We start from the raw sequence: 13,517 nt of genomic DNA, 5'->3' as shown, positions 1-13,517 counted from the left end.
ATATTGATTAGCTGTCCACTTTGTGCTAGTTACTGTTCCTTGTCAATTTAAATAGTTTGCATCCTATTGTTTTCTTTTTATCATTTTCAATAACTTCTATTAGCTCTTCAGTTAATTAGCCATAACAATGGTCTTGTTTATAAACAGAATCTGTAAAGACTACTAGGATGAAGTCTATCTAGTTTTTCAATAATATCAACTTTATTTGCAGTTCTGAGAATAGCTTTTGGTTTTGCTCCTATACATCTTGTTTGAAAAAAAAACAAAATTGAAAGATCAGACTTTAAATTGTCTTCTTGAATAGATGACCTACATGCTTTCTCTTTTATTTTTGATCTCTTTTTATAGTAGACACTTGAAATGTTCTTTCTCATCTCTCTATCCAAAAAACTACATTAAAAGAAAGTTAATACTTATTTGTATTACCATAGTGCCAAGGAGCCCTAGTCATGGATCAGAACTCCGTTATGCTAGGTTCTATACAAATATAGAACAAAAAGGCTGTTTCCTGCCCCAAGCAGCTTACAAACTTAAATATAAGACACGAGACATCAGATGGATGCGCACAGTGAGACAACGTTATGATTGTAAAGTCAAACCTTCAAAATTTAGGAAATGCTAAGTTTACAATTGCCTCTGTAACCTTAATTCTTCTTCTTGTGCAGCCATCCTGTATTCTGAATGAGGAAGGTGTATTGTGGAAAAAGTAGCATGGGATTATGTAACTAAAGACTCTATTGTTATGTATTTGGATGGGCAACCTCAATGTTTTACAGTGCTAAACAATCTAAAAGTAGTGTTACCAGCTGCCCCTTATTAATGTGCAGATAAGTGTGTAAACCAACACGTGACTTATTTTTGACTCCATAGCAGTACCTTTCATTTTCATCAGGTTTCCATCTCTGCCAAATGAACTCTTCGAAAGGTGCATTATTGATGGAAGAGTTCCTTGGTTGATGATGGTCCTGTTGAGTTGACAACTCCTGTATATTTCAACCTCAAAAAGAGCTGCATTATAGTCTGCTTGCAGGAGATGAAACCACAGAGGTTTACCACAGGAAGACTATTGCCCACATGCTTTTCTCATCATGATTTTAGCTTTCAGTTTGGTTCTGTATGCTTATGCCATTCATACCTGATCTAAAGTTTTTTTAACTTTAGATATCCAGGTATCACACTGAAAGCTTTTCTGCTTCAAATGCTCGTTGCTTCACATACTTTCTTGAATACCTAATTAGCATTTCTGAATCATTGTTTAAAATTTATCCATTTATTGTGTGCGAGTTGCACAAGAAAGATTTATTCCCCAAGATAGTGACCACTTGACACTCAGATGTTATGGTGATGGGGCCAATCTATATACATAGATGATTAAATCATCAATGTCATCATTACTATGTTTAGAATCTATCATACTAAGACCAGCTAATACATTCTTAAACATCACCAGCACAGTGGTGGATTAGCCAATGGGCCAACTGGTGGGTCCCAGAAAAATAGGCATGCCCCAACCTGCTTTGTCTACCCAGTGCTCCTGCCAGGGAGTGAAGTTGGGGTATGGGGACTTCTGTCCACCCGACGCTCCTACCAGGGAGCAGGGGAAGCCTCTGTGCCCTGAGTCCATTTCCCTGTCAGGAGCGGGAGGTGCATTGGGGAGATGACTGCAGGCAGAAGGGGTGGGGAGGGGCCCCACAAAACCCTAATCCACCTTTGCATTGTCTATTCTGTGGTAAACTGTTTAAAGACAGGTTAATTAACTCATGTTAGCTAACATGTTTTGAAACACCATTTATTTTTCCAGTTTAGACACAGCACTCTGTCTGGAGTAGAGTAGTTCTCGTGTCATTAGGTGACTCTCCTGCTGTCTAATCAGTTCTGTTCCATTTGCTTGTTTTTCCTGGGAGTCTAGTAGGATGACACTAAGGAAGGGAAGTTTTAAGAGAGGAAGGAATTACTAGATTGTCTGAAAGTCTTTTATATTTCTTTATTTAAATCTTCAATTTAAATACTATACAGACAATTTAAAAAGGATCTGTTTTGATGCTTCAAAGCTACTTTTCCTTTTGATTATGGACTGAGAGCAGTGTTCCCACTAACTTTTCCCACTCATGTGCAGAATGAGTTTTGTTATGTGCTTCAGTGTGACACATCACTTCCATGTTTGTGCACATAACAAAATTCATGTGGTGGGGGTGCGGCCGAGAGGTTGGGAGGATGAGGACTGCAGCTAGGGTTGTGGGCTCTGGTTGGGGCCATGGATGAGGGGCTCAGGGCTGGGGCAGAGGGTTGGAGTGCAGGGGGTGAGGGTTCTAGCTGGGGTCATGGGCTCTGGGGTGAGGTTGAGGATGAGGGGTTTGTGGTGCAGGATGCTCCATGACTGCGGGAGAGCATCTCTCCCCACGGCGGCAGCTCCAGCCGCGGGATAGGCACTTCTCCCCAACTGATGCAGATCTGGGTCAGGGGAGGAGTCAGGGGAGGGGCATTTCTCTCAGTGGCACCCCTGAACACCTGCACAGCATTTAATAGGCTGCTGCATGGCCACACAGCTTAGAGGGAACTTAACACTGAGAGATCCCAATTCTCTGGTCTTCCAAGTAGACATCGAGTAAAAATAGAGGACAAGATGTGACGTTCCTGACACTTTCAAAATCTTTAAAAAAAAAAAAAAAAAAAAAAGGGCAGAAAAATCCAAAAATGTTTCATGCTGCATTTATACCAGGTGAAGAAATAAAAAGGCATTATTCTATTTTTTATTTTATAGACCACTTTTTAATTCACAGATGTTTGCAATGTTGTAGCCATGTTTGTCCCAGGATATAAATCTGAGACACACAAGGTAGGTGAGGTCATATCTTTTACTGGACCAACTTCTGGTGGTAGAAGGGACAAGCTTTCGAGCTACGCGGAGCTCTGACACTCTGGTCACCTTCTCCAAACCTGTGTAGTTCAAAAGCTTGTCCCTTCCACCAACAGAAGTTGATCCAATAAAATATATTACCTTGCTTACCTTATTTTTTTTCTTTGCATGGATAGGCATTGAGTGGAAAGGAGTACATATATTTAGGGACAAGTTGACCAAATTACACTTGTTATGGAAACCATAAAGCTAAATTTCCTGACTTCAGTGTGATTGATCTTACAGTTTTAATGTCAGATTAATGGAATGGGGGATTTTTGGTAGAAGCGTTCCATTCCTTGGTTATTTGGAGTTCATTTTTATCTTGAGGCTGGATTCAGTGCTAGCCTAGGATGCCTGTGAAACACATTCTGGTGAATAGTTTCTGCTACATTCACTCCCTAGAGAATAAACAATAACTAAAATCTGACAGATGAAAAGCCTTGTGTTGTGTATTGCTAGCATTTAATGGAATCCCAGTTACACCCTAGACATAGCTGCAATTCAATAATGGCACATTGGCTTTAGAGGTACATTGATTAAGAGATTTGAGGCACAGGATAGAAGGTGTTGAATTTGAACATTGTCCTTTTTGCTTTCTAAAAATATACTGAATTTGCAGTTCATTACCAAATGTAGCAACATTTTGTTAAATTTTTCTTAACTCTTAAATATTTTCTGCTTTCTTGTTCAGTTAGAGATTGTACTATCAGATAGCTTCAATGCATTGATGTAATGAGCAGCTGCTTGTAGAATAAAGATCTGCTCTTGTCCTTTGTTGTGTGCATTTTGTAAATTAAGGCACGACAGGAAGAAAAGGAGAGAACTGATTGGATGTGTTGCATCTGCAGACGATTAACATGACTGCTGCAGCTTGCTTCCTCAGTGTTCGAGCGTTCAACTGCAGACAGCTTTGGTTGTAGAAGAGAAAGCAAGCAAGAGGGAGGAACATATGAGAGAGACTTTTAAATTGTATTTTTGTTTGATCTCCTTGATATGTATGCATGTTCAGTAGTTTTTCTGTGGAATCAAGACAATGAAGGTCTTTAATTTTATATTATTGAATCAGCAAGGCTTTAAATGATGTAAGGTGAAATGGGGTTCCAGTGTAACTGTCTCTGAAGAACTGCGGCTTTCATGGTGAGTGAATGTATCAGACATGATGCTCGGAATGTATGCAACATCTTAAGCAGTATATTAAAATAGTATATTATTTTCAGCATCACCACAGAGAATGATAAGCTGTTACTATGCTGATTGCTAGTAAAATCAAAATAGGCTTGAAAGTAGCTTTCAAATGCATAGTTACAAATGTAAACCTTAAGATAATCTTTTTGTAGGAATTAAAATCCTTTTTAAAAATATGTAAAATCAACTTCTCAAAAGGAGAACATTTTCTCTTTGTGCAGAGCAAGGTTGTTTAGCCATGAAACACACTGAAGTACTGTGTCTTCATGAAGGTGGCGACTAAGAATGCCACTGCTAAATGAAAAATAAATCAGGCTGTTATTCATCTTTAGCAAGATAAAAACAGATGTTAGGTACATTTAGTCTTTAACTCAGTAGCTTTCAAAATAAGTACACAATATAAATTTCCAGACCCCTTATGCATCATGCTTCAGAATCTTTATTGGTAATGAGGTGTAAAGCAAGCAAAATGTGTGCATGTTATTATTGAACTGTTTGTCATCTCACTTAAAATTTTAAAGTAGATCTGCTGTCACGGCACATACCTTAAGTTTTATTTGGAGACTCAAGTCTCAAATGGTTGTTTCATCCTGTATTAATTGCACATGTCTATTACTATGTTGGTTTAATACCCCTTAACCTGTATATATTTATAAACCAGTAAGAGGAATGAAAATATTATTTTAAGAGCTGTTCAGCAATTCAAGAGGTGTTTGCTAGCTAAAGTATGTCTGCATGTACAAATCTTTCTACACTCTGTTAGCAAATATTCTTAATGTGAATTTGCATAGAGTTCAGAATCTACTTCATAACTGTATCTTCAGAGTATGCTATGTCAGAGACCGCATCCTCTGTTCATTAATGTGAGGATTATTTAAAAGATGTTGTCGTCTGATTTTTTAATAACATAACAAATATTTTAAAATAAGTGACTATTGACTGTCAAATTTTGTCATTTTTTTACTCCTTTTTGGAAATTGCTTGAAAGGGTAAAAATACTACTGACAATTCATACCGCTTGTCTTATAATATGTGCCACTCCCGTTTTAGGAGCATGCTGATGATGATACAAGTTCACTGGTCTCTTTTACACTGTAGTGTTCAATAAAACATCCAAAGACATTTGCTAAAATATGGAAGAGGAGGATTTGGGCTTTAGAGGGGGTGGAATAATAGTATCTCTTAAGCCAGCATCTTAAATAGCCACAACAAAGTAGCCTCTAAAGTTTCAATATAATAATTATATAGTAACTGTGTGAGTGCAGTGGAAAAAGATGTTGGGCTGGAAAAAAATGGGTCTTGTGTGAATCAAGTATTTTCAAAATTGTTTCTTCTGTACAGAAAACAAAATCCCCACTCCAGAACACAGTGTAAAGTCCCTTAAACCTCCCAGAAGCAGTTCTGTTTTTCAGTCACTCTTTAACTGAATGAAAACCCTTTCTAAAACATATATTTTCACAAATTCCAGCAGGTCACTTAATTCTCATGCCTTTTTAAAATTGTATTGGTTTTTTTTAGTCTTTCTTCTGTGTATGCATTAGGAAGAGCAATATGTAATGAGTTCCATACATCATCATCAATTTTTTCTTAATTTAATGTGCTTTCTATTAGTAATAATCCAAACAATTAAAATGTTGTAAATTTAGGAACAAGGATCAGGTGGCCATTGGAAGCAGTAATACATGTTAATGTTTGATTAAGTTAATTTTCAAAAACAACTAATGTTATCATATAAGAATAAAATGCAGGCTTCTAATTGATAGAGAGAAATTGAGAGAGGGAGTGGAGTTTGGCTGTAACAGCTTCATTCAACTGAGTAAAACTGATGTACTCCAGATTTCTGATGGTGTAATTGAGGATATGTTTTGGCATTGTGCCTTTTAATACATTTCTATCTCAGTTAAGATCAGTAGTTTTCCAGGGGGTTCTTAAAATTTTAAGAATAGCAACTTGATTTTCTTTGGGTTTCCAAGTATGTAATCTGTTAGTGTCCCTACCCTTGGCTTGTTTCTTTGTACCTCTTCTCTACTCTCTGGATATAGTTTTGCATAGAGAAGAGCTTAGTCAGTACAAACGTGCTCCCTTAAATAGCCAATACATAAATACTGTTCATGATAGTTTAAATCGGTCTGATGGCTGCTACTCCTTGGAAGTCAAACTAATACAACAGTATTATTTAACATATTGGAAATTGACCTCATGATAGCCCCATGATTTTCAAGATGGATCATAATATGCTTCCTTTTCATTCATAGAGCTGTGGAAACATGAATCTTGTTCTTTGGAGGAGAGAGAGAGAGAGAACACATACCTCTGTATACACGACAGTTGATGGAAACCCTCAAGCTTTGAGGGCAGAAACCACCTTTGAGAAGGGACTTAGGAATAAAGTTTCCATATACACAGGTTAAGGAATAACTGCTTATTGCAGAGTATCTTGCATCCTCCTCTGAAGCATGTGGTATTGGTAATCTTAGACTATGGCTCTAACCTAGTGAGGCAATTTGTGTTCCTAAGGCTGTCTACACTACAGCATAAAATCGAAATAACTAAAACCGGTTTTATAAAACCGATATTATAAAATCGATTTTGTGTCCACACTAGGGCACATTAATTCGGTGGTGTGCGTCCATGGTCCGAGGCTAGCGTCGATTTCTGGAGCGGTGCACTGTTGGTAGCTACTGTAAAATGATGAGGCCAATAACTTCGATTTCCGTCCACACTAACCCTAAATCGATATAGTAATATCGATTTTAGCGTTACTCCTCTCGTTGGGGAGGAGTACAGAAATCGATTTTAAGAGCCCTTAAAATCGATTTAAAGTGTGTTGTAGTGTGGACGGGTACAGCGTTAAATCGATTTAACGCTCATTAAATCGATTTAACGCTCTTTAAATCAATTTAACTGCGTAGCGTGGACCAGGCCTGAATCAGGAAAATTGGGAATTCCTCTAACTTTGGCCTATCAGCTCCAGAGTCCTGCAGTGTCCTGTCTTCCCCATCAGTGGTTTCCAACTGCTTCTTTTCGCCCCCTACGTCTCATTCCTTTAAAATCTCAGATACTAGGTCCAGATTACATGTAGTAATAGCTTTTTTTTTCTATGATTCATCATGGCAGAAGCATGAAGGAATAAGGGATTGAGAGTTTGGGAGAAGACCTTTGGCTTTCCTCTTGGTGCAAATATTAATGGTTATACACGCAGCTGAAGCAGAGTATTAAAAATGTTTTTTTCTGATGTGTTGCAGCTATCTGCTATGGCAGACCATTAGCACAGATGTAGCAGTTTTCTATTAATGTGGTCTGTAGTATGTAGACAGAGCTAAAACACTATCACATTATTCTACATCTGTTTCAGCAGTGAAAGCAAAGATGCTGCATTTTTTTTTTTTAAAAAAGTACTTTTCATGCCTTTCAGTAAATTAGGAACCTACTTTGGAAATCCTGAATGACCAACCTACTTCAGTTGTACTAGGGCCTTTTAAAAATATTTCCTTAGTGGTTTTCTATATAGTTTACATTGTAGTTTAAAATAAATAACGCAGCCTCTCAGTATTTTTTGGAAGAAGTTTGCATCAATGAGAATGTAGAAGAATCTCATGGATGAAACCCTATTCATGGATGCACCCGCAAATTACTTGCTTATAGCACTCAGATTTTGCAGACAGTGTTGCATTTGTGAGGTGGGAGGTGTGTTAAATTCTTACCATACATTAAGTGTTTATAATTTTGCCTTTTTTTCCTCATAGAACTGCTTGATCAAATGTGAACACTTCAAAATTAGCTTTATTTGTAGAATACGATCATTGGTGATATGCCTAACTCACTGGTTCACGTGCCATAGTAGGGTGGTACACGGCTTGGTGTATCAGAATAAGGATCCATTAAAACTACATTTAAAAAAATATTAAGGTGGTTTGTGTTTTAGACATGGCACTATGCTGAGTCTTAAAGTTTAGAACCTTTGGCCTAGTGTAAACAATATTTCAAGATGAAATAAGCAATAAATAGGTTTTCTGTTTAGCCACAATTATTCTCTTTTCTTCATTCTGTTTGGGTATATTTGCAAATGGTTGGAGTAGGAGAAATAGTTTATAGCAAGATATAAAGACAGTGTTTATTGCTTTAAAGAATTTTGGTTTGGAAGTCTGCAGTCATGAAATAGTTAGTTATTTTCTGCACTTCATCAAATCTTACAGATGAGCATAAAATGTTTAGCATATTCAAGTATTCCTCTTAGCAACAGCTCATACACAGTGTCTTCAACTTGAGTTTTTAAAATATTATTAGTAGAAGTAAATTTAGATTATTTTTTTTTTAAATGAAGGGAATTAGACCATTACTCAATACAATTTCAAGTGTTGTCTTCACTTTGGCGGATTACTATTGACTTTGATTCAAGACTTTTTTTTTTAAATAATGATTGGAGTTTGATTATGAATTGTACAGAAAGGTTTCATAAGTTTTCCTGTAAGTGTTCTCATCTTGCATGTTTCTGTAGCTGTTGCAATACAGTTTATGGCTTTGATATTCTCCATCAGTGTAACCAATTATATTCTTATGCAGGAATATGAAGAAAAAACTGGACAAGCTCACAAGCCACTCTCTCCTAAACAGAATGTGAGGAAAAATCTTGACTTTGAACCCCTCTCCACCACAGCGCTTATTCTAGAAGACAGGCCAGCGTAAGTTCTGCATAGTACCATAGTAGAGGCCTCTTAAACTTAGGATGAAAAAACCTTTCTCACTGCGCATATTTTATGACTATAAATTATTTAAGCAGATGAGTTTAAAAAAAAAACACAAAAAAACCTTCCAAACTACTGTATAAATGAGTGGCATATTTCTAAGGCAAATTAATAAAATCTACTTTACTGTAAGTTTCAATCTTTTTGTATACAAGAAAATGAACTAATTACTGTCTAACACTGGTGGTAGTGGTGGTTTTAAAAAAAAAAAATTAGCTTACAGGCATGAGTGGTTAAGTAGTTTATCTTTAAGGTAACCCAAGAATAAAAAAATTAACAAGCACTTGCTGAAGAATCTGAGGGTAGCAAGGGTAATGTGTCCCTGGCACAGCAAATGTCCAGTCCTCATAAATAATGAAGCAATGTACCAGAGAATGCTTTGTGGTGGGTTCAGTGTCACAATATGAAGGCTGTCAGGCACTTGATACGTTGGCTTATCCTTCTCATTTTACACAGAAGTATTCTTATACAACCAAACCCATATCAGACTTCTTGGAAAGAACTGTATTATGGTTTGTCTCTTACTTCTACATATGCTTTTTTTGGGAGAATTTATGCTGAATGTCTGGCTTTACTGCATGCAGAAACAGATAAAAGAAAACTAAATCACCATGGCAGGCTGAATTTTAAATAGTCTGTTTTAAAGTAGTTGTGTGTGCAGTTTAAAGATAAGAGTAAATGAAAACAAAACCTGATGTAGAATAATATTACATATTTTTCACAAGTGCATTTCCACTGTTTAATGACAGTGAAAATAGCTCATATCAAATTGTCAACTAATATATTGTTAGTTACTTTGGGTATGTCTATACTACTCGCCGGGTCGGCGGGTAGTGTTCGATGTATCGGGGATCAATTTATTGCATCTCGTCTGGACGCGATAAATCGGTCCCTGAATCGACGCCCATATTACACCTCTGCAGGAGGGGTAAGCGTATTCAACGGGGGAGCCGTGGCAGTCAACTTGCCACCGTGAGGACGGCCAGGTAAGTCGAACTAAGATACTTCGACTTCAGCTATGCGAATAGCATAGCTGAAGTTGCGTATCTTAGTTTGAACCCCCCACTAGTGTAGTCCAGGCCTTAGCTTATAAAGCTGTCTGGCTGTGGTTGTGCTAAAGCATGTAGTATTTTTCTTGCACATACAGAACAGTGGTCCATTCTTGTATTAAGTGCTAGGTATAAGTGTTCAATCGTAAAATATGTTATATGTTAAAGTGGCCACTCCTATATAGTGTTGGGGCAGGACTGTTCATTCGATTAAAAACAAACTGATGCTCATCCCTCCAGATGCCTGATATAGAGCTATCAACCTAGACAGGGCTTCCAGATCCACTCTTCTGGCCGTTGCATTCTCACCATCAGCAGTTGTGGCCCAGGGACCAATGATACCCACTGTGGGGTCTGCCTCCATACCCCAACAGCCCAGCCCATCATCCTTTTTGGACCCCTGGGCTCCATATTTCTGGGCACCTGCATATGAGGACCCTATTTTCCACACCCAGCAGTGGTTACCACCAGATGGAGAACTGCAGTCCCCACAGGAGCAGTGGATGGAGGATTGGCCAGAACTGCTGGTGCTACCAGAGCCACCAGCGTCACTCTCTCCATCTTGTCCCAGTGAGGCAGTATTATCAGCCTTTCCCTCACCCCCAGATAATTTTAAACAGTACCAGGCCCTTCTTAGGAGAATCACAGACTCTTTCCAGATTCCACTGAAAGAGGTCTAGGATGCAGCCCACATGCTCCTGGACATCCTCTAGGCTATGGTTCCTTCTAAAGTGGCACCCCCAATTAATGAGGCCATCATGGAACCTGCCACAGTGAACTGGCACATTGGCATCTGGGCACAGGTGGCAGCAAAGAGGGCTGAGAAATGCCTCTTTATTCTCCCCAAGGGAGCAGAATTCCTGTTTTCAGATCCTAATCCCAATTCCCTGGTGGTCCAGGTTGTTATAGAAAGAACTCAGCTATACCAGTCCAAATCCACTACAGCTAAGGCCATGTCTACATCTAAAATTTTGCAGCGCTGGTAGTTACAGCTGTATTAGTACAGCTGTATAGGGCCAGCGCTGCAGAGTGGCCACACTTACAGCAACCAGCGCTGCAAGTGGTGTTAGATGTGGCCACACTACAGCGCTGTTGGGCGGCTTCAAGGGGGGGTTCGGGGAACGGGAGAGCAAACCGGGAAAGGAGACCAGCTTCGCCGCGGTTTGCTCTCGCGTTCCCCGAACCCCCCTGCAAACCGCAGGGAAGGAGACCAGCTTGCTCGGGGTTCGGGGAACGAGAGAGCAAACCGGGAAAGGAGACCCGCTTCGCCGCGGTTTGCTCTCGCGTTCCCGAACCCCCTGCAAACCGCAGGGAAGGAGACCTGCTTGCTCGGGGAACGGGAGAGCAAACCGCGGCGAAGCTGGTCTCCTTTCCCGGTTTGCTCTCGCGTTCCCGGAGCCACCCAGCAAACCGCAGGGAAGGAGACCTGCTTGCTCGGGGTTCCGGGAACGAGAGAGCAAACCGGGAAAGGAGACCCGCTTCGCCGCGGTTTGCTCTCGCGTTCCCGGAGCCACCCTGCAAACCGCAGGGAAGGAGACCTGCTTGCTCGGGGTTCCGGGAACGAGAGAGCAAACCGCGGCGAAGCTGGTCTCCTTTCCCGGTTTGCTCTCTCGTTCCCCGAACCGCCGAGCAAGCGGTTCTCCTTCCCTGCGGTTTGCAGGGTGGCTCCGGGAACGCGAGAGCAAACCGCGGCAAAGCTGGTCTCCTTTCCCGGTTTGCTCTCTCGTTCCCCGAACCGCCGAGCAAGCGGTTCTCCTTACCTGCTTGCTCGGGGTTCCGGGAACGAGAGAGCAAACCGGGAAAGGAGATCAGCTTGATTACCAGAGGCTTCCTCCTTCCACGGAGGTCAAGAAAAGCGCTGGTAAGTGTTTACATTGGATTACCAGCGCTAGATCACCAGCGCTGGATCCTCTACACCCGAGACAAAACGGGAGTACGGCCAGCGCTGCAAACAGGGAGTTGCAGCGCTGGTGATGCCCTGCAGATGTGTACACCTTCAAAGTTGCAGCGCTGTAACTCCCTCACCAGCGCTGCAACTTTCTGATGTAGACAAGCCCTAAATGACTTGACCTCTTTGGAAGGAAGATATTTTTTGAGCTAGCTTAGCATTCTGAATGGCGAATTATCATGCTTTTGTTGTTCAAGTGTGACTTTTTAAATTACAACAAGCTGTCAACGTTAGAAAACAAACACCCTCAGGATTGCAGACTTTGGTTCTGGTTATCCTGGTTAATCAGTTGCAGAATCTTCCCTCCAGGCATCCCTTGACAGTGTCATTCTAAAGACTACCTCAGTAGTCATGAGACTGACTTTGTGCCTGTAGGCCTTGCGGTTCCCCTGAGGGATCCAAATCACCATGGAGGAATTTTCCTTTGAGGATAGCCACTCTGAGCTACCTACCACTCTCTGGATGTTTATACTTTGCCACCCCTGAAGCAAATACTTCAGGCCTCTTCTCTCCCAACATCGATCACTGCCTTCATCCTTCCTTCAACAGCAGATGTATGAACCTCCTAAGAAATTAAAGGATGCAGTGAGAGAGGCATCTGGCATCACCATCCTTCACTTTGCTACCTCTTCAAAAGTCGTTTTTGATGTCCCAGCTGAGGTTCGACAGCCAGTCTCCACAATGCCTGCTACCACACCCTGCAGTGATTGCCTGGCCCATTTTCTTCCGATGTGGTGCACTAGTACAATGGACAACTGGGTCCTGGATGTTGTATCAAATGGCTACCAGCTAGAATCGCTTCTCTCCCAGTTCTCTGACCCATCTCTCTTCAAGGACCACGCCCATAAGAGGATTCTCAAACAGGAGGTTGACTTCCTCCTTCAGTTGGGGACAATAGAGCCCATACCACTCCCTCATGTAGGAAAGAACTTTTTCTCAAGGAACTTTGTTGGCCTTTTTAATACCCTCCTTCTACTCATGTGACCGGTTTATGGCCCTTGATTTGAAAGATGCATATTTTCATTTGGATATTCCCCCTGCTATCAGAAGTTTTCTGCTCTTCACAGTGGGCGAAGGTGCTCCTCTTCAGCTTCTTGATGGCCCCAAGGGTGTTTATGAAAGTTCTTGCAGTGGTGGCCACGTTTTTGTGGACAAGGAAGACTGATATTTCCTGATTGATCGGCTGCTCATGGATCAGTTGTTCCAATAGGTACAAGCAACAACCATCACTGCACTCCCAACTATTTCATTCATTAGAACTACAAGTAAATTTAGACAAGCTCATGTTGACACGCACACAAACCACAGTATTAATTGGGGTGGAATTCAGTCACAGGAAGGGCTTATTTAGCTCACAACCAGTTCCTCCCCATGAGGGATCTCATCAACCAGCTTTGTCTTAGCCTTCACTCTTCAGCCCAATCCTGCCTCATCCTTTTAGGCCACATGGCTCTGTGTACCTGTGTCACTCCATTTGCATGAATGCAACTAAAGTGCCTTCAGATCTAGTTACGGACAACCTATGCCCCAAACACCATGTAGTATGTGTATGGACCCGCTTTCTTCCTGCAGCACTTACAAAGTGACTCATCATGGATGCCTTTCTGCTAGGATGCAGAGCACCTCTTGAGGACAAGACAGCCCAAGGCACCTGGTCCCCTCAGGATTTCAGACTACATATCAACCTATTC

At 40.8% G+C, this 13,517-nt stretch overlaps 1 protein-coding gene across 3 annotated transcripts in view; it reads left to right on the top strand.

The window, feature by feature from the left end:
• The window catches only part of TBC1D14 (TBC1 domain family member 14), a 99,235-nt gene that overhangs the window by 50,742 nt on the left and 34,976 nt on the right, over positions 1–13,517 (top strand). For 2 of the 3 annotated variants that reach the window (XM_030563118.1, XM_030563120.1), the window contains exon 4: positions 8,648–8,766. In XM_030563118.1, coding sequence (XP_030418978.1) covers positions 8,648–8,766 — 119 coding nt within the window. Of the gene's footprint in view, positions 1–3,794; positions 4,037–8,647; positions 8,767–13,517 lie in introns of those variants that run through there. The other variant, XM_030563121.1, reaches the window with a different exon arrangement.

Source organism: Gopherus evgoodei, chromosome 5 (assembly GCF_007399415.2).
Source record: "Gopherus evgoodei ecotype Sinaloan lineage chromosome 5, rGopEvg1_v1.p, whole genome shotgun sequence".
NCBI lineage: Eukaryota > Metazoa > Chordata > Testudines > Testudinidae > Gopherus > Gopherus evgoodei.
The sequence above is the reverse complement of the archived record's forward strand: the minus strand, read 5'-3'. Positions and strand labels throughout refer to the sequence as shown.